The following is a 22,556-nucleotide window of genomic DNA, read 5'->3' on the forward strand; positions in this document are numbered from 1 at the left end:
GTACACATCCATAATTCAATGGTCTAACTGAGACCTAAAGGCACTCATTGCACTGCACATGCTAAATCTGACCAGTCCGATCCCTCATTTATTGAAGTAGTCTCAAGCCCCCCCCCCCCCCCACTGGAATTGCAGCTCAGGGTGTTTACAAAGCCTTGTCCCAGTACTGAGCCCTTCATAAAAGCTTATTATTCACATCTCTATGATCATTTCATCTTGCATTTTGCATTATGACTATGAAGCCCTCTACTTCAGCTGGCTCATTTAAAATGAAGAGCCTGGATAGAATTCTTCAATAATGACTGAAATATTATATACTCAGAAAACCAATTTTTATAGCTGATCTCCAATAGGCATCCCATTCCGCAGAGCCATGCATTCGAAAAAAAAGTTCTGCTGTAGACTTAAAAATCAAATGTAATGAGATTACACTCTTAGAGTTTTAAAATGAAAAGATTTGGGAAGAGGCAAAGCAAAAGGCTTTATTGGGCTGTGAAATTCTCATGGAACTGAAAACGGTAAACTATTTCTATTCTGTATTGGTATTTTCCACTAAGGTGACCACGAGTGATTGGTTGCAGACCAGTTTGATTAAATGGGTTCTCCAGGAATTAAAAAAATGAAAATACTTAAATATTACTTTATTATACGGTAAATATATTCCTAAACAGATTTCATTGGTTAAAATGGCTTGTTTTGTCTAGGCAGCAATCATTTGAAAAAATAAAATGGCCGCTGTCCTATTAGTACACACAAAACCTGTCCTAATCACACAGCAGGACAAGTTATTTCACAACACTGAGCTAAAGAGCTGCCTCATCCTCTTCTCTGCTCTACTTGTCAGGTATTATGATACTGAATACAGCTGGTAAGATCTTCAGCTGAATCTCTGTGGGAATGAAGTTCATGAGCAGACATGAAGGACAGACTGTGGTGATGGAGACTGCATAAAAGTGCTGCTCCTCATTACCACACCCCCACCCTACTCTCTGTATGTCACATCTCCTCATGAACTCTATTCCTACAGAGATTCAGCTGAAGATCATATTAAACTGTATTCAGGATCATAATCCCTGACAAGCAGAGCAGAGAGGAGAATGAGACAGCTCTTTAGCTCAATGTTCTGAAATAACTTCTCCTGCTCTGTGATTAGGACAGGTTTTAGGTGTACTAATAAAATGGCGTCCATTTTATTTCTAATGATTGCTCCCCAGAGAAAACGAGCCAGTGTAACTAATGAAAAGTATTTGGGAATATACTTATAATAAAGTAATTTTTAAGTATTTTCAGTAATTTTATTTTATCAATTACCAGAGAACCCCTTTATTGAGTACTAGAGAAAGTATAAAATGGTAAAGAGAGAAACCTCCTGCCCTCTACGCCAAAACACATGTAGGCATATGACTTTTGGGTCTTCTCTGGCAAAATTTACATCCTGGTAATAGTCTTTGTTTTGGCAAATTAAGGTTATTCATTGTATAATTAAAAGCTATACAATTGCCCAATTCCTCACCATTTTCTGGACCTCTGATTGCTGTCACTCAACAGACACATCATCTGTTGTGCCTGTTGCTCTGCTGTCTGCATGGACAGGCTTGAATAACATTTCTACCCTAAATTACAGTAAAAATTGACTTTGCAAAACTCCTGCCATACTGATGAAAAAGTCACGTTGTCTCCTGCTTCCAAAAGTCTCAACGTTTTATTCATCTCTACTTTACTTTAAAGGGAAATGTAATGCAGCTGCCAAACAGATGTTCTGTTTTTGTGGCACGCTTTACCCCAGATACTGTAGACCTATCTCCTGCATCTGCTTACAATCATTATGACCCCTTTATGAACAGATTAGATAACCTAAATGTTTGCTCTCCACACTCATCCTTCTAAAGGTGGCCATACACATTAGTCTAAAGTTGATCAAAACTGACAATTTCAAATAAAAAAGAATGTTCGTCCGTTGAAATTTAACAACAAACGATTGTTTTAGGCGACAGTTCACATAGGATTATCGTTTGACAAGAAGTCAACCGTGTTTAATGTTTTCGCCAAAAGCTCTTTCTCCATTACCCGTTTTTTTTTTTTAATAGTATGGACAACTGTAGCAGCCAATATGGACTAATGTGTATGGACGTGTCCTTGACAAGAACATTCACCAGATGTTTGTTTAGCTGCTGTTCAACCATCAACCAACTTCTTTCTATTGTGTATGGCCTCATTAGAACACATTTCCCTTCCTGCAGATGCCTCAATGATCTCCAAATCTAAATCCTATTTATGATCTTTGAGATAAGGTAGAACGTTATGTGTTTGGTGTAGTTAGCATGGTATCTACTTTGTAGCTGTTCCATGTCTTTGAGAATGGATCTCATGACTTTTTGAGGCTGTATTTGTAAAACCTCTCCACATGCAGCAGCTTTTCAATGTCCTCATCTAGATATAGTGTTTGTATCCCTGGTTTACATCTTGGATACCTTTTTGTAGAATTGATGTGATGGTTGTTTCTGGAAATACGAGATTTTGAAAAGCCCTCTGCTATCAATGCTGTTCCTGATAAATATCGTAAGGTGGCCATACACCGTAGCCTAAAGTTGATAAAATTGGACAATTTCAACCAAAATGAAAGTTCGTCGGCTGAAATTTAACAACAAATGATCGTTTTAGCCGATAGATGACCATTATCGTTTGAAAAGAAATATCTAATGTGCATGGCCACCTTTTAGATTCATTTTGTATAGTACTGGAGTATCATCAAAAAGATGTCTCCTTAAAATGCCTATAAGATCTCCAGATCTAAATCCCATCATCTTTGAGATAAGGCGGAAAGATATGTATTTGGTATAGCTGGAATAGTAACTAATTTTTAGCTGCTCCAACTTCTGGGATGTCTTTGAGACTTGGTCCCATGACTTGTTGAGGCTGTTTTTGGAAAACATCTCCACATTCAGCAGCTCTCCAATGCCATCATTTAGACATTGTGTTGGTATCTCTGGTTTACATCTTGGGTACCTCGTAGAAGTGAAGTAATGGCTCAGTGGGGCGGAAATAGGAAATATGAGCTTTTGACAAGCCCTCTACTAGGCAAGTACTTCCTAAAAAATATATTACTCTGCCACTCATCTATCTTTGTGTGCATTTAGTGTATGATATATGTAGTTTACATCTACTTGCTTAATGATCTGGTGGCAGTTATGTTGTGCAGTCTTCCTATCCACTACAGTGTTTAATTGTGCTAACTTAATTTGCAGTTTCCACAGTAAATTACGCTTGCGAAAACAACTTTCGATTAATAGGGGGCCGCCGTTCTGCTTCCACCGAAATGTTCCTTGTCCTCAGGCATGCAAAGCATAGACCTGCTGCCTCAGGCACCAAATTGATCTATTGAACCAGAGGCATGAAACTGATTTACAAGCCCTGGTTCGTTGACAGCAATGTCATGGAAGGCAAAGGTTTACTGCAATGATTTTCTCCACCTTTATTTCTTTCCGGGGAAGCAAGTTTTCTTAGACAATGATGTGCCGCTCTTATTTATCACAGAGCAAATGGGCCATGGGGTTATTGAGGATGCCTGGCATGCGGCGTTTTAAGATTATGGTCGGGTGTATATTGAAATTCACCACTCGCGGGGAAGAGATGGCAGCACATCTTGTTAGGTGGTTTGGTATGAACCGTGAAATCTGAACAGAAGTCCAACATCGTGTGTACATGATAAAAGTATCTGCTCATTGCCTTAGAACATGTATAGCTCTTTAAAAGGGTTATCCATTTTCTCAAACCGCCCCCCCCCCCCCCATGTGCCAGGCCCCTTACAGGTCATATACTTACCCCGCTCCAGGAGTGGGGTAAGTGGGGCTACGTGGACAGCAGTCATCACTTCAGGTCACTCAAGCAATCAAGGGATACCTAAATTAAAGGGGTTGTCCCAGATTTTGATATTGATGACCCATCCTCAGGATAAGTCATTAATGTCAGATCGGTGGGGGTCTGACACTTGGTACACCTCCAGCTGATGAGCTGCTTGAAGAGACCTCGGTGCACAACTCTGCCCCATTCAAGTGAAGGAGTTGGAGCCGCAGTACCAAGCACAGCTATGCTTGGTAAGCTGCGAGGAGGCGATGGACCTCACAGGAGCAGCACAGTCTCCTCACAGCTGATCAGCGGGGGTTCCGGGAGTCGGAATGGGTCATCAATATCAGATTGGCAGGGGTCCGACACCCAGCCCCCCTGCCAATCATCTGTTTGAAGCACAGGGCTGTGCATTGCATAGTGGCTGTGCTTTGTATTGCACCTCAGGCCCATTTACTTGAATGGGTCTGAGCTGTGCCTGGACCATGTGATCAATAATATGACATCACAGGACTTGGAAGAGAGCCTCGGCCTCTTCCAACAGCAGATTGGCCTTGGTGCCTGGAGTCGGGTCCCCGCTGATCTGATATTGATGACCTTTACTGAGGATAGGTCGTCAGTAGTAAACACCCAGACAACTTACTCCGCTATGATTGACTATTATGACATAATATGGGTTTGTGCCTCGAAACGCGTTGCTGTATGGTTTGTTTTTTTTTAGTGTCCATTTCTGCAATAGAATGGGAACTACAAGTAGTAGAAAAACTCGAAAAAGGGTCAGTTGACATGTTACATGAGTAAAGGTACCATATGCAGTGCGTGTAGTCCTATATGCAGAATCTAACTTCTGGGTCAGCAGACGCCACAACGGTTTATATATTATAGATCTCTTTCTCTGCATTGCAGCTGCTGTTGCTGCACGTGCACACGCCTTGTGTCAGGACTTCAAAAAAAAAAAAAAGAATTGTATTTGTGTGACTTGCAAGCAGTGGAGTTATTCTGACATAATTGCTTTTCATTTTTAAAGAAGAACACACGTGAAGTTGGATTCCCGCCACCTCCAGTTAATAAAAAAGTCACTACTTGGTATTTTGTGCCCCGGTTCTGGCTATCAGTGGCCATCCTGCTCCTTCTCTGCTTTTGGAAGGTGACTATACGCAATGCTAGGAGCTTCTTCGGCTGACAGTCCCCTTTAAGGTGTTTGGTCCAAACATGGATTAAAAAAGGAGAAGTAGAATCTTTCCTTTATCCTTTCTTTGCCTTTATGGTCCACATCTGGAAGACGGAACGTCTATGGGCACCTTCAGGGTGCTTCTACATGGTCCAGCCTCACTGCTGTATCCGCAAGCAGATTACCACTAATGCTGGGCAGCACCTGTACTTGGTATCGTTCCCAATTTCAAGTACCGGTGCAGCCCAGCAATTAGCAGAAACCAGAACGCGGATTCCACGCCTGGGCCAAACCATGTACTGGCGCCCTTAGAGAATGTGTAGATCTCGAAGCATCTCCTAAAGTGTACGGTGCTAAGGAATGGTCGGAACATATGCAAGTTACTAAAATAAATGTGCTTTAGGAATCCTAAAGGCCTCCTGATGGAATGATACCAATGGAAAACTCAGTTAAAAGGCTCATTCAGATGGCCGTAATTTAGGTTTGCATCCGATCTGCATTTTTGGCGGTCTGGATGCAGACTCATTCATCTTTCATGGCCCTGCAAAAAAATTTTTTTTTCTCTATGTAGGACTTTTCTCTAAGCAGCGGCAAAAAGGCGATATGCTCACAGCATGGATCTGTATTTTTCAGATCCGTGATTTGCGGACCACAAAACACTAGCAGCGGTGTGCATGAGCCCTTAACCTTTGTACGTATGTGACAAGATCAAAATAGGCAGTGGTCCCTGTTCTTTGGTCCTCTGGATACATGTATGACTTGCCACAAGAGTCCTGAATTATGAATATGGCTCTTATAGAATGTGTAGATCTGGAAGAGTCACCCTCATCATATGTTGCTAAAACTGGTCAGAACATTAGTAAACCTGAACACTTCTTCATGGGGTTCGTATGACTTGCCAAAAATAAAGTTTGTATATGTATACGTTAGCCTTCTGAGTAATACGTAGGTGGACATCCTTCCAGGTAATGGTTCTATTTGACTTGAAACTCTTAAGCTTGATATCAGAATTCCTAAGAAATATCTTGGTTCTGTTTTGAGAAGTAGCCATCGCCTTCTTGTTTGCCTCACCATCTGTGATGGTTTATATTCTTGAAGCAGACACTAGATTAGTTGTGGCCAAGTAGTAGACTGTGACCTTCTGATAGACCTTGATGTTGACCCTCAAGGCTGTTCTCCTGCTGCTTTCAGCTTTCCTGGGATGATCCTTTTTCAGTAGACTTGGTGTCCAGCAATACCATACGCCATCAGGGACTGCGGGAGTTCCACTGCGGGAGTTTTGTGTGCCATCTATAGTCTATACCAAACCCTGGCCTTCTTGTAGATCACCTAGCAGGCTGTGCTAAATTAGATCCAAAAATGTTTCATTACCTCCTTGATCCAGAGCATGGAGATATTTAACCAGCCTTAATTTACTATTTCCATTCTGTCTTTCTTAATCAGATGGTCTATACATGATAAGATATGGACCTTCACTGTGGAGGAGCATGGTTATAACAGCCCATGACCTAGCAGGTGGGCCCTCAAGAGCTCCAAGACTTGGTATAAAACGTGCACCTCTAAGTGCCTGCTCAGTTTGAGTGGATATCGATTTCTACTGCTAAGAATTAGATTTTGCAGCTAATGAGGATGAGCGAAATGACTGCATAGTGCGGGCTGCTCTGTCAGGTTGCTAAAGATGTAATTAGTGTGCTCTACATTGAGTATGTTGGAGATCCGTGACTGATGGCACAGAGCTGATGTACGGGATCTGTTCACATTTACAGAGTGAAATCTGAAACACGTTCCTGATATTAGTGTGCAGAACTATTAATGCTTATTTAGGGCACCCATAAACCTGCAGAGCCTTTACCTGCAGTACCTAATACATGATCGCCTCAGAATAAAAACCCCATGGAGATGGGGGGTGTAAGTTTACAGAACAGGGAGAGGCTGAAAGAGACAAATAATGGATTTGACCATCTTATGGCTTCCTGCTCATGAGGCCATGAACACCTTTTTTGTGTCCTTCAAAGATACTGTTCCTCATAAGTTTTTTTTTATTTTTTTTATTAAAGGGGTTGTATTATCAGAATAACCTCTGTCCATATTCTCTATTTGGTTAAATGTACATCTGGTTAGGTGACCCCCAAAATAAGCTAAAAAGAGGGGCAGCTATGGCGACCCCAACGTTTCCATGTGTTTATATGTTCTGCTAGATGTGACCTTGATAGAGGCTTCTATTTAAAGGAGTTTTCAAAGATTCTGATGTTGATGACCTGTCCTTTTGATCAGCGGGGTCAGATACCCAGCTGTTTTGAGGAGGTTGTGGCTGCGCCTAGGCCATGTGGCAGGTGAACATGACGTCACTGGCCCTTAGACAATATCAGATTTGCCTTTTGTCGGACCCTTGCCGATCTCAGGGATAGGTCATCAATATCCAAGTGGATTCCCCCCCCCCCCCCCTCCCTCCACAAATCTTGCAGTGTGTTTCTTTTGCAAATCTGCATTAATGGGGTCATCCTCATCTGATCAGTGGGGGTCCGACACCCAGGCCACCTCCCGATCAGCTGTTTGAGAAAGCCCCGGCACTCCGGTGAGCACCGTGGCCTTCAGACTGCTTACTCAAGGCCAGTGACGCCATCACCATCTGTCATGTGGCCTGGGCGCAGTTCAGCCCCCTTCAAGGGATTTTGCTCCGCTTTACATTGAAAGGGGGTGAAGTGAGCATGGCAGAATTTGACATTGTGTAGTTCAGTTTCTGTGCGGAAAATCTACATGACTGGTACGGTGATATGCTGCAGATTTTCCATGAGCAAGTCTGTACTGAAAATTCATTGGCGCTGTGCAATTTATCCTTGGGGACGTCCAGATTGTTTCCACAGCAATTCCCAACGAAGTTTGTGGATTTCCTTAGAAGCAAAAGAAAACATCCTTAGCTGTAGACCTACAGGTAGTACCAGTGTTTTGCTTGGATTGTATTGTGGATTTTGACCTTCTCTTGAAGTCAGTGAAATAATTCTGCAACAGGTCAAATTTTGTGGGAAAATTTACGTCGTGTGTAATCGTCTACTTGCCTTGGCGCCATTATCTGCTGCGAAAATCCACTGGTAATATCTGCCTCAATGCCTTCCCTGGCTCTGATGAAATCCAGTACAGCTTATTCATATGGATTCCATCTCTCCGTCAGAAATTCCTAGTCTGGAAATATCCTACGGTCAGTATGATTTATACCCGCATGCCGCAGCAATGTCCCCATCTTCCAACTAAATCCTCCCTTACTGGTGTTTTTGTAATGAGCCCGCTGTTTGTTAGTGCTGCTCGGACTTCATATCTGCTGTGCGCTCCACTTTTCTTGCTTTTCCTATAAATTATACATTTGTGATGGCTTCGGCATTGCTGCAAGTGTTTTCCTCCTCCTGCTTAGAATCCTAATGAAGACCCGGGGGAGGCTGGTAGCGGGTGACTGTGTGACTTTTATTGACATAGTTTGAACTTTTCTGATATATACAGTCATGTGAAAAAATTAGGACACCCTTTGAAAGCATGTGGTTTTTTGTAACATTTTTAATAAATGGTTATTTCATCTCCGTTTCAACAATACAGAGAGATTAAAGTAATCCAACTAAACAAAGAAAACTGAAGAAAAGTCTTTTCAAGATCTTCTGTAAATGTCATTCTACAAAAATGCCTATTCTAACTGAGGAAAAAGATAGGACACCCTCACATGTATTCCCTCTTAAATTGGCTCAGATCTCACACAGGTATATCACACCAGGTGCACATAATTAGTAGATCGTTACTCTGCATGTTGAATGAGGCTTGCCCTATTTAAACCTCAGACATTTAGTTTGGTGTGCTCCTGACTGTTGAAGTGAGAGTGAGCACCATGGTGAGAGCAAAAGAGCTGTCAGAGGACTTCAGAAAAAAGATTGTAGCAGCCTATGAGTCTGGGAAGGGATTTAAAAAGATCTCAAAAGATTTTGAAATCAGCCATTCCACTGTCCGGAAGATAGTCTACAAGTGGAGGGCTTTCAAAACAACTGCCAACATGCCCAGGACTGGTCGCCTCAGCAAGTTCACCCCAAGAGCAGACCGCAAGATGCTAAAAGAGGTATCCAAAAACCCTAAAGTGTCATCTCAAGAACTACAGCAGGCTCTGGCTACTGTTGATGTAGAAGTACATGCCTCTACAATCAGAAAGAGACTGTACAAGTTTAACTTGCATGGGAGGTGTGCAAGGAGGAAACCTTTGCTTTCCAAGAGAAACATCGAGGCCAGACTGACATTTGCCAGCGATAAAGTTGACAAAGACCAGGACTTCTGGAATAATGTTCTTTGGACAGATGAGTCCAAAATTGAATTATTTGGACACAACATCAGAGGACATGTTTGGCGTAAACCAAACATAGCATTCCAAGAAAAGAACCTCATACCAACTGTGAAGCATGGAGGTGGAAGTGTCATGGTTTGGGGCTGCTTTGCTGCAGCAGGACCTGGTCAGCTCACCATCATAGAATCCACGATGAATTCTACTGTGTATCAGAAGGTGCTTGAAGAACATGTGAGACCATCAGTTAGAAAATTAAAGCTGAAGCGGAACTGGACCATGCAACATGACAATGACCCAAAACATACTAGTAAATCAACCAAAGATTGGCTGAAAAAGAAGAAATGGAGAGTCCTGGAATGGCCAAGTCAAAGTCCAGATTTGAATCCCATTGAGATGCTGTGGGGTGACTTGAAAAGGGCTGTACGTGCAAGAAACCCCTCAAACATCTCACAGCTGAAAAAGTTCTGCATTGAGGAGTGGGGTAAAATTTCCTCAGACCGATGTCGAAGACTGGTAGATGGCTACAAGAACCGTCTCACTGCAGTTATTTCAGCCAAAGGAGGTAACACTCGCTATTAGGGGCAAGGGTGTCCTATCTTTTTCCTCAGTTAGAATAGGCATTTTTGTAGAATGACATTTACAGAAGATCTTGAAAAGACTTTTCTTCAGTTTTCTTTGTTTAGTCGGATTACTTTAATCTCTCTGTATTGTTGAAACGGAGATGAAATAACCATTTATTAAAAATGTTACAAAAAACCACATGCTTTCAAAGGGTGTCCTAATTTTTTCACAAGACTGTATCTGTACATAGACAGCTTCCTGTCTGAGGGTCCTTATACACAGGACGCACGACAATGTGGACTGTCAGCGCTCTTTTAAGGACCTTCACACAGGCAAATAATTGGATGAAGGAACAGCCACGTGAATGATCGGACCATTAGTTTATATTGCTGTCAGCAGCACATCCCCTGCTTCCATGGTGCAGTCTACTGCTGGCATATAAGATCCCATCAGCCGACCATCTGTCATATAGTAGATCATAATATTGCAGATGTAAAGGGTATGTACTTGTAATTGAGTTTTACTTCTATGCATACCTGTGTCTCCATGGTGACAGACTACTAACAACCCCTGTGCGTAGTCAGGTCTCGCGTTTATGTTTTGCTTTATATAAAGTAGAGGCAGTAGTAGTTAATTTTCACTAAAAGGGCTTGTCATTAAGAAATCACCTTTTTATATGTCCTTATCTACACCTTCATATGAACCCTCTGTATAAGCCAGGGTAGAGAGCCGCCGCAAACAGCAGTTCTCAATGCGGCATAAATGGCGGATTTGTCTAATGTTGGGGGGGGTGGGGGGCACATCACTGAAAGAAGTCAGAAGTGAAGTAGCCATTCGCGTTACTGGGAAGGATGAGGGTTGATCTGTCCTGGAGCTGTAATGATATATGCATTTCAGAGAAAACAGACTTGGGCTACTTTCACACTAGCGGCAGGACGGATCCGACAGGCTGTGCACCCTGTCGGATCCGTCCTGCTGCTATTTCGCCGTACCGCCGGACTGCTGCTCCGTCCCCATTGACTATAATAGGGACGGGGGTGGAGCTCCGGCGCAACACGGCAGTGCACGGCGAGAGGCCGCCGGACTAAAAGTACTGCATGTCCGACTTTTCTAGTCAATGGGGACGGAGCGGCATTCTGGCAGCATGGCGAAATAGCGGCAGGACGGATCCGACAGGGTGAACAGCCTGTCGGATCCGTCCTGCCGCTAGTGTGAAAGTACCCTAAGCCGTTTTAAAGTCTTATATGAAAAAATTGTGCTGATGAGCCTGACACGGAGGAAACAGTGCGCAGTAAGGGCGCGTTTACACACTGGAATTTTGGTGCAAACACTGCGTGAAAATTCTGCCGGCTGCTGTTCAATGTCTGCTTCCCATTGTTTTCAATGAGAGGCAGCACTGCAGTTTGCAGTTTAAAGCCTATGTACATCTTTGGGGATCTTTTTTTTTATTATTGCATTCTATTATTGCTAAAGATAATTTTTTTAATTGGTCTTTATTAAAATATAGAGTCCTTTTTTCTGTACAGGGTTGAGATGCTCTTGCAAAAGCCTGTGGAATATCTGTCCTTTCCGTCATCTGGGGAGCAGACTGACTCTTTATCTCTGCTCTTTGAACTCCTCACTCTTAGCTAAGTGCTTACCTTACTGATAGGAATGTGGCCTAAATAAGTGTTTATGACCTCTCAGTAGTTTAGAGATACGGGTTATTAGATGACAAGCACAAAGGGAAAGTGAAAGTACCAGTCACCTGGCTAGAAAAACAGTTAACCCTTTGTGACAGAACGGTTCAATATTTTTAATAAAAGCCAATTAAAAAAAGGATTTTTAGACAAAAACTAAGTAACATGCAATCGTAAAAAAAATTGCCTCCGAAGGTGTGCATAGCCTTAAAAGCCACAACCACAATTTGATGGATGGACTGACAGAATCTTGGTCATTGTATACAAATTTGTATTTTATTAATAGTTTTATTAATAACCAATAAAAAAAAAAGCCACAACCACACCAAGAAGGGACATGTTATGTTGTCTTGTCATGGTTACTAAGAGCTGCCGCTTGGAGCCATAGCTGGTGCCTGCTTACGATTTGGCACCATTCAATGGCACTAAGCCGCTACAGCAGGGATGCCCAACCTGCCGCCCTGCAGCTGTTGCAAAACTACAACTTCCAGCATGTCTGGACAGCCTACAACTATCAGGTCATGCTGGGAGTTTTAGTTTTGCAACAGCTGGAGGGCCACAAGTTGGGCATCCCTGTGCTAGTGGGTCCACCTCATCTAAAGTGAACAACCATGGCAGAAACCACAGTATGAACTTACTGAGAGACTCCCACCCCTGACCTAAAGAGCACCTGTCAGGATCAACCCTAGTAAACCTGGCATAGTATTAAAAAAAAATAATCCTTTTATTCTTTATGCAAATGAGGGCTAGGGTCCATCCTTCGGTGCTCTTTAAGGATTAAAGGCTTTTTTGTTTGGAAATGCCACAGCAGACTTTTACAAGATGGGTATCATTTTAATGAGCAGGATCAAACCCATCATGCAATATGCCTAGTTTATTAGGGTTTGACCTTCTGACAGGTGCTCGTTAAAGAACCTTTATTACCCTTCTAACTTTTTTGTGTGGCAGGGAAGTGCCAATTTTCAAGGGTGTCCCTTAAATAGTGAAGCTCTACCGTTGGCTTGACTCTTCTCTGTTGGCGAAGGCTATTGTCCTTCTATCCTAGTAGCTGTTCAGTTGATCCTAATGTTCGTTAACTTTTTTTTTTCAATGGTTTTGTTTACTTGTTTTACCCACAGAACAATCTATAGAATATAGTTTTTTTTTCTGTAAAATTACATTTATGGTCACATACGTACATTCTGCTCCTCGGTGGTAGACAGACATGACTTAGTAGGTTTCCTTCACATTGTGCATGTGGCCTCACGCGCTGTCCTGTTGGTCTCACTGAAATTCGCTGTGGTATGCTGATCATCCCTAGAGGCTGACCACACTCTTCGTGAAGATATAAAACCGTGTCTGCTCTTCAGATACGCTCATAACTTTCACTGTTCTTCCATAATTTGGTTAAGGTATTTTTTCTGGCGTCTCTACTAGACAGTGCCATGCACTTATCTCTCACCGCTTATTGTGTAGAACATGTGTATCTCACGTTTTCCCATCAGCCTCATAGCATGACCTATTACTTCAGTCTCACTATCTTCTCTCAGAACCATTTCTGTAACCCCTTGTTTAGGCTGGCGACTTCTTATATCGGCTGGGGTACGAAGCTTTAAAGGATTCAGGTTTTTAGAGTTGAGAAAAAAGGTCAAAAAAAGTATGAGGCGCCTCTGTAAAAACTTCTTAATTAGTTTTTTTTTTTTACAAAGTTTTCGCATTTGAATCAAAAGCTAAATGACTTGATTAGGTATTGAGATTGTTAAAGGGTAACTGTCATGTTTTCATAAAAAAAAAAATCTATTTTAGCATATGTTACTGCTGAAGCAGCATTATGCATAAAGCAATCTTTAGTTTCTTCACTTACCACTGTTTTCCTCGAGCTTTTCCCTTAGTTACAGCTCTTTTAACCTGTACAATATGGGGACATTCTCAAGATGGCTCCTCCGCCAGTTCTGAAGCCAAAACTGCTTTCCCTCACTTCCCATACACACTTGCTGTAGCCAGCAGCTCCCTGCCAGCCAATCAGATTGGATTACTGAGAGACACGCCTCCTCACTCTGAAGCCTAAGTGCAGGGTGAAGGACCGCCCCTTTGTCTTCCTGTCTTCTTAGCCGAAAACAGACAAGCCATAGCAACTGTCTTTTTAAGGGAGCAGTGGAAAGGGACAGGGGACATTAAAGAAAGCTGTTAGTCATTGACAAATTAACTCAGGTATACATGCCGAGCTCTAATAAACTAGCAAATGGAAAAAAAAAAAAGGCAGTTATCCTTTAAAGGGGTTCTCCGGTGTCTAATAGTGATGACCTCTCCTATAGGTCATCAATATCAGATCGGCAGGGGTCCGACACCCAGCCCCCCTCTGTTTGAAGCACAGGCTGTCCATTGCATAGTGGCTGTGCTTGGTATTGCATCTCAGGCTCATTCACTTGAATGGGACTGAGCTGTGCCTGGACCATGTAACAGATAATGTGGCTTCATAGGCCTTGGAAGAGAGCAGCGGCCTCGTCAAACAGTTGATTGATGGCTGTGCCTGGAGTCTGACCCCCACTGATCAGATATCGGTGACCTGTCCTATAGGTCATCAATATTCAACACCTAAGAAACCCTTTTGAGGTGGCCATTAATTAGAAAATGTTGCCACTTAGCTTTGGGACAAAAACATTCTGCAATATGCAGTGGCGTATATACAATGCAGGCAGACCATGCAACTACCGTGGGGTCTGATTTGGGCTGGGGGAAAACGCCACTAGGATGAGCACATTGTATAGAAATTTTACAACCGCCGATACCATGTTTAATGACCCGTATGGTGGAAGTCTCTAGTGGGGTTAAGGCAGTGTGCTGCTATATGTAGTGTTTGTATTAGCCATTAAGTGAAAAGAAGTATAAAAAAAAGTCTCAAAGGGAATCAGTCATCAACTTTACGCTGCCCATACTAACCGCAGCATAAAGAAGAGACAGGTGAGTTGATTTCAGCGGTCGGTCATTTATACGTTAATAGTAAGTGGTTGTCGAGAACCAACATCACAATCATTGCAGACTGGGCCTGGAAAAGAGTCCCGGCCCCCTGAGAAGAGTCCTGGTTATTCATGAATTCCTGCTCTCCTGCCGATGACTGACGTCTAATACAGAGTTTTCTCCCTTCCTGTCTAGGAGAGAACTGCCAATCATCAGCAGGTGGGTGAGAGAGCAGGAGATTATAATAACCAGGACTCTTCTCAGGTAGATCTGACTCTTTTCAAGCCCTGGGCTGCAGTGATTAAGATGCTGGTTCTCAGCAACCACTTACTTTTAGCTCATAAGTGACACAGCGCTGACATCAGCATTTGTCACTATTTATGCTGCCCTCAATGAGGTCAGCATACAGTTGATGACAGGTTCCCTTTAAGTTGAATCTCCTACTTGGAGCGCTGTAGGTCCCTTGTGAAGTGGGTGTTGTTCAAACCAGACATTGCAAGAGATACGGACTGCGCTGTTCTCTTCGAATCTACAAATAGACTGAGGAGTAAAGGTCCCAAACCGTTTATCCTCCTTCCCTCTTCTCTACTGCCGATCACTGCTGGTCAAGTCAATTGCGGTGCTGCTGCTTCCTCATTCAGCAAACCCACCTCCATTTTAAATTGTTGGGAGCAGAAAGTGAAGCACCGGTGATAATTGTATAACACAAAAGGTTTTATTATACTCACAAAAGTAGATTAAAATCAGACACATCAAATGTTGAAAAACGGTTGCCCGTAGTTTGCCCGACCTAGGTTTCGTCTCTCCATCATGGGAGGATAAGCAGTTTGGGACCTTTACTCCTCAGCCTATTTGTAGATGCAAAGAGAGCAGCACGGTCCGTATCTCTTGCAATTTGTATTAGTCATATCTTATCAATATTCTATAAACGGCCCACATTGGAGTACCCTTTTAAGTTAACAATTTAAGACGAGGAGTCCAACCAACACACCTGGTAGATGAGGAATCTCATGGTTTAAAACCATTTTTTCTCGATCCAGCTGGGCTCATTTCTTCCCTTTTTTGGTGGAACTTAGGTTCTCTAACCAAGATGATGGTTTTCAATATGGTGAGAAACCTGTTTGTGCAATATTGAGGGTCTCTGATCTTATATGGCAGGCCTGGAAGCCTTCACAAGGCTCCTGGCTGTCATAGCAGCCAAACCACACTCGCAATCTTGTCACAGAGGAACGATTAGTTATTGGGAGTGGCCCACTCCTGGTAAATGACCACTCAGATGCCATGGTTGCAGTCCACCACAGCATCTGAGGGGTTAAATGTCTGTGATTGGAGTTATCTCTGATCCTGGACACCGCTATATAACAGAGCAGTCACCGCAGCTATGGCACCTGTTCAGCTCCTGAGTAGGCCCCATGCATAAAGACCTGACATCCGCCATACATGTATGGTGGATGTCACCAATAGGTTAAAGCAGTGTGCTGCTATATGTTGTGTTTGTATTGGCCAAATATATGGCATAAATGACCAACTTTGTTACCCCAGCTGAAAAGAGCTTAGAGAGCTAAGACGTCTTCTGCTCACAGTGGCATAAATGTACCTTCTTTAAGTTTGTCTCTTCTTATATTAGGAAATCATTCCGATCAACAAATGTCCTGTAGACTGATCACTAATGGTCTTCAGATCATAATCTAATACGAAAGGTTGTACCATCCATACATATGGCTTCAAAGTTAAAGCCGACCATACACATCAGATAAGTCGAACGAGATGGCCAGTTTGGGCTATTTTGCGTGAAAATATTAGCATGGATGGAGGCAGACTTTTGACTGCCAATAACGTGATTGGCCAAGTTGTAAAATTTTGGCTGATGGCCTAACCAATCTACAGGTGTATGGTATGATTGGCTGGTCATTTGCCATTTTACTCAAGGACAGTCACTTGACGTGTTACTGCTGGGGCCTCTTGTACGACTGATCCCACTGATGACGGATTAATTTTTGAAATTCTTTAGTCTTTACCTCCATAAGTCAGTGCTTCTGTGTGTCATCCAATGTAAGGCCTCTCTTATCCACATTAGCTATTGGGCTCCCACTATATGGACAGTAGGAACCAGTCCCCATGTTCAAAGCTGTGACTCCATTTTTCTTGTTTTGGGTTTTAGATGAAGACGGTTAGTGTGGCCCTCGTGTTGTGTCTTAATGTTGGAGTTGACCCACCGGACGTGGTGAAGACCACCCCATGTGCTCGACTAGAGTGTTGGATTGGTGAGTACCTGTTAGTCATTGGTAAAGTATGCTATGTGATCATGTTCCAGGATATTCCTGTTTCAGCAAATAAGGCACCATTCACAAGACAATGTTTATTTTGCGGTTCACAAACCATGGATGCGGTCCGTGTGCCGTCAGCATTTTTTTGAGACCCCATTGACTTCAATAAGTCTGTGGTCCTATATTTTTCCGCTAAATACGGACCACAGACCCATTGAAGTCAATGGGTCCTCAAAAAATACGGATGCACGGACAGTATATTTTATTTAGCGAATCCGCAATTTGTAGACCACAAAATACATACGGTCGTGTGCATGAGGCCTAAACGTTATTGAATATGTAATGAGAAGTTATATAATTTTCCAGTGTACTTTCTGTGTCAATTTCTCATGCTTCTCGGGATCTCTGCTTGCTATCTTTGAATATGAACCTTCAGTGTTTACTTTAAGTGCTAAATTAGTACATGACTGAAGGTCAAGAACCATTGGGAGACATGGCAGTACTCAAGCTACGTATTTCTCCATGTCGCAGCTACATTTGTATACCTCTTACCAAGGCCTCTTCTAAAATCTCAGCATACAGGGAAAAAAACTACCTTTTGGTGACAGAAAATACAAAATTTCAACAGTGTTGTTGCATTCTGCTTAGAAAAACACCAGTAATGCAGTGCAGTAATGTACGGATAGGTTGGGTTCAGACTTCCGTATGAATGGTCCGGATCCGTTCCGCAATTATGTGGAACGGGTGCGGACCCATTCATTTTCAATGGGGCCGGTAAAGATGCAGACAGTAGGGATGAGCGAACCCGAACTGTATAGTTCGGGTTCGTACCGAATTTTGGGGTGTCCGTGACACGGACCCGAACCCGAACATTTTCATAAAAGTCCGGGTTCGAGTTCGGTGTTCGGCGCTTTCTTGGCGCTTTTTGAAAGGCTGCAAAGCAGCCAATCAACAAGCGTCATACTACTTGCCCCAAGAGGCCATCACAGCCTTGCCTACTATTGGCATGGCTGTGATTGGCCAGTGCAGCATGTGACCCAGCCTCTATATAAGCTTGGGTCACGTAGCGCTGCACGTCACTCTGCTGATACAAGCATAGGGAGAGGTTGCAGCTGCGACGTTAGGGCGAGATTAGGCAGTGATTAACTCCTCCAAAAGACTTCATTCAGTGATCGATCTACAGCTGTGGATCATTGAAGTGCTGATATTGAATTGCTCAGTGTTTTTAGGCTGCCCAGAGCGTTTTTCAGTCACTTTTTTCTGGGGTGATCGGCCGCCATTTTGTGGCTTGTGGTGCGCCAGCACAAGCTGCCACCAAGTCCATTTAACCATCAATAGTGTGGTTATTTTTTGCTATATCCTACATCAGGGTCAAGCTTTCATCAAGTGCATTTAACCATCAATAGTGTGGTTATTTTCTGGCCATATACTACATCAGGGGCAAGTTGAGCCTGTCACTCAGCGCCTAAAAAATAGGCCTCACATTTATATTCATCCAAATCTGTCATTACTGTTTTAGCTGGTCAAGTTCTTTTTAGTGTCCGTCAAAGCACAGTTTTTGCTCTGGGTTGAAAAACAATTCCCAATTTTGCAATTCTCAAAATTAGTGGTTTCTGCTGTATCAGGCCTACTTTAAATCTATCCCTAAAAGGGTAGATTAGATTTAAGGTGCTGATAGGGTCATTCTCAAGAACTTCACACACACGCTACAGTGCAGATCCAAGTCTAATTCTGTCCGTAAACGTATACCTGTCACCCAGCGCCTAAATAATAGGCCTCACATTTATATTCAGCTAAATCTGTCATTACTTGTGTGCCTGTATTAGTGTAATACGGTACCTAAATAGATAGCCAGATAGTGTTAGGTGTCTGTAAAAAAAAAGGCCTGATTTTGAATTCAATACATTGGCCCGAATAATATTTTTCTTATTGTGGTGAACGGTAACAATGAGGAAAACATCTAGTAAGGGACGCGGACGCGGACATGGTCGTGGTGGTGTTAGTGGACCCTCTGGTGCTGGGAGAGGACGTGGCCGTTCTGCCACAGCCACACGTCCTAGTGAACCAACTACCTCAGGTCCCAGTAGCCGCCATAATTTACAGGGATATTTGGTGGGGCCCAATGCCGTTCTAAGGATGGTAAGGCCTGAGCAGGTACAGGCATTAGTCAATTGGGTGGCCGACAGTGCATCCAGCACGTTCACATTACCCACCCAGTCTTCTGCAGAAAGCGCACAGATGGCGCATGAAAACCAAGCCCATCAGTCTGTCACATCACCCCCATGCATATCAGGGAAACTGTCTGAGCCTCAAGTTATGCAGCAGTCTCTTATGCTGTTTGAAGACTCTGCTGGCAGGGTTTCCCAAGAGCATCCACCTAGCCCTTCCCCAGGGGTGGAAGAGATAGAATGCACTAACGCACAACCACTTATGTTTCCTGATGATGAGGACATGGGAATACCACCTCAGCACGTCTCTGATGATGACGAAACACAGGTGCCAACTGCTGCGTCTTTCTGCAGTGTGCAGACTGAACAGGAGGTCAGGGATCAAGACTGGGTGGAAGACGATGCAGGGGACGATGAGGTCCTAGACCCCACATGGAATGAAGGTCGTGCCACTGACTTTCACAGTTCGGAGGAAGAGGCAGTGGTGAGACCGAGCCAACAGCATAGCAAAAGAGGGAGCAGTGGGCAAAATCAGAACACCTGCCGCCAAGAGACTCCGCCTGCTACTGACCGCCGCCATCTGGGACCGAGCACACCAAAGGCAGCTTCAAGAAGTTCCCTGGCATGGCACTTCTTCAAACAATGTGCTGACGACAAGACCCGAGTGGTTTGCACGCTGTGCCATCAGAGCCTGAAGCGAGGCATTAACGTTCTGAACCTTAGCACAACCTGCATGACCAGGCACCTGCATGCAAAGCATGAACTGCAGTGGAGTAAACACCTTAAAAACAAGGAACTCACTCAGGCTCCCCCTGCTACCTCTTCTGCTGTTGCCGCCTCGGCCTATTCTGCTGCTGCCGCCGCCTCGGCCTCTTCCTCCGCCTCTGGAGGAACGTTGGCACCTGCCGCCCAGCAAACATGGGCTGTACCACCAACACCACCACCTGCGTCACCAAGCATCTCAACCATGTCACACGGCAGCGTTCAGCTCTCCATCTCACAAACATTTGAGAGAAAGCGTAAATTCCCACCTAGCCAGCATTTCTAAACTACTGGCCTATGAAATGCTGTCATTTAGGCTGGTGGACACAGACAGCTTCAAACAGCTCATGTCGCTTGCTGTCCCACAGTATGTTGTTCCCAGCCGGCACTACTTCTCCAAGAGAGCCGTGCCTTTCCTGCACAACCAAGTATCTGATAAAATCAAGTAGAGTTGTTGCGATACCAAATTTTTGATTCGGTTTCGATACCATGAAAAAGTATTGCGATACTCGATACCACGCGAAAAAAATAAACAAAAAAAGCCACGTGCATTCCTCATTTTTAAAAATGGCGAATCGCGCAGTTTTTATTTTATTTTTTCTGTTACGGCATTCACCACCTAGATTTTTTTTTTATATTTTAATAGTTTGGACTTTTCTGACGTGGCGATGTAATATGTTTATTTATATATTTTATATGTGAAATTGGGAAAAGGGGGGTGATTTATACTTCATATTTTAGTGTTTTTTTTTTTTTCACTTTTTATTTAATAACTATTTCCCCCCTTAGGGGCTAGAACCTGGGATCTTTCATCCCTTTTCCTATTCACCCTGATAGATCTCTATCAGGGTGAATAGGACTCCACACTGTCCCTGCTGCTCTGTGCTTTGTGCACACAGCATCAGGGATGTTACCATGGCAACCAGGGCTTCTGTAGCGTCCTGGCTGCCATGGTAACCGATCGGAGCCCCAGGCTTACACAGCTGGGGCTCCGATCAGAAGCTGCCACTGCACCACCAATGAGGGGGAGTGGAGAGGTCCCTGTGGCCACTGCCACCAATGATTTTAATACTGGAGGGTTGAGAGGGGCCGGCGCACTGTGCCACCAATGATTTTAATGGGATGGGGGGATTGAGGGGGGGGGGGGGGGGCACACTGCACCACCAATGATTTTACCCCTTTATACAGGAGGCGGGTACTAGCAGATCAGCGGCAGTTAACTGCCGCTGATCGCAGCTCCCTGTCAGGGGCAGGGTGCCGGCAATGCGATTCTGCTGCCGGCACCCGCCTCCTGTATGTGTTAAAGACTGACTACTGTATATGAGTCCAGACTTTCACTATTAGGCCACACAGAGCGGCGCCCAGCGATGTCTCAGCACTCACCATTTAGTCCTGGGCGCCGCTCCGTTCGCCCGCAGTGCCCCATTACTGTCTCCTCTCCTGCTCCACATGCTGCTGATTACTATCGGAGCGATGGGAGGAGACATCAGCTTCACTAGTGGGCGTTCCTTCTCCCTGGCTGTAGCGCTGTCCAATCGCAGCGCAGGGAAAAGGAACGCCCACTAGTGAAGCTGATGTCTCCTCCCATCGCTCCGATAGTAATCCTATCATTGGTGGCGCAGTGCGCCCGCCCCTCCTCCGCCCCTCTCTTCTCATTGCCGCCCCTCCTCCACCCCCTCTCTTCTCATTGCCGCCCCTCTCTTCTCATTGGTGGCAGCGGCAGCAGCACAGGGGGAGGGAGGACTGCTTCCTTCTCCCCGTGCTGCTGAGAGAGAACATGAGCGCGCCGATAGCAGCGCGCTCATGTTCAGAGATACTAGACTGCGCAGAAGCGCAGCCCAGTATCGAAAAAACGGAAATCCCGGTATCGTATCGATACCGGGACAAAAGTATCGATTGGGTATCGAAATTTCGATACCCGCAACAACCCTAAAATCAAGTGTGCACTGCGCAACGCCATCTGTGGCAAGGTCCACCTAACCACAGATACGTGGACCAGTAAGCACGGCCAGGGACGCTATATCTCCCTAACTGCACACTGGGCCCCAGGCGGAGAGCTGTTTGGCGCACGTCCTTCCGCCGCCAAGGATCGCAGGGCAACATTCTTTGCCTCCTGTCTCCTCCTCCTCCTACTCAGCTTCCTCCTCCTCTTCTTCCACCTGCTCATCCAGTCAGCCACACACCTTCACCACCAACTTCAGCACAGCCCGGGGTAAACGTCAGCAGGCCATTCTGAAACTCATATGTTTGGGGGACAGGCCCCACACCGCACAGGAGTTGTGGCGGGGTATAGAACAACAGACCGACGAGTGGTTGCTGCCGGTGAGCCTCAAGCCCGGCCTGGTTGTGTGCGATAATGGGCGAAATCTCGTTGCAGCTCTGGTACTAGCCGGTTTGACGCACATCCCTTGCCTGGCGCATGTGCTGAATTTGGTGGTGCAGAAGTTTATTCACAACTACCCCGACATGTCAGAGCTGCTGCATAAAGTGCAGGCCGTCTGTTCGCGCTTCCGGCGTTCACATCCTGCCGCTGCTCGCCTGTCTGCGCTACAGCGTAACTTCGGCCTTCCCGCTCACCGCCTCATATGCGACGTGCCCACCAGGTGGAACTCCACCTTGCACATGCTGGACAGACTGTGCGAGCAGCAGCAGGCCATAGTGGAGTTTCAGCTGCAGCACGCACGGGTCAGTCGCACTGCGGAACAGACACACTTCACTACCAATGACTGGGCCTCCATGCGAGACCTGTGTGCCCTGTTGCGCTGTTTCGAGTACTCCACCAACATGGCCAGTGGCGATGACGCCGTTATCAGCGTTACAATACCACTTCTATGTCTCCTTGAGAAAACACTTAGG

The 22,556-nt window shown here is 44.6% G+C and overlaps 1 protein-coding gene across 1 annotated transcript in view; it reads left to right on the forward strand.

Annotated features, from left to right (window-relative positions):
- The window catches only part of RPTOR (regulatory associated protein of MTOR complex 1), a 294,108-nt gene that overhangs the window by 55,260 nt on the left and 216,292 nt on the right, over positions 1–22,556 (forward strand). Inside the window, exon 2 of the mRNA XM_040439078.1 lies at positions 16,665–16,767. Coding sequence (XP_040295012.1) covers positions 16,665–16,767 — 103 coding nt within the window. The remainder of the gene's footprint in view (positions 1–16,664; positions 16,768–22,556) is intronic.

The sequence above is a fragment of the Bufo bufo genome, chromosome 6 (assembly GCF_905171765.1).
Source record: "Bufo bufo chromosome 6, aBufBuf1.1, whole genome shotgun sequence".
NCBI classification, from domain to species: domain Eukaryota; kingdom Metazoa; phylum Chordata; class Amphibia; order Anura; family Bufonidae; genus Bufo; species Bufo bufo.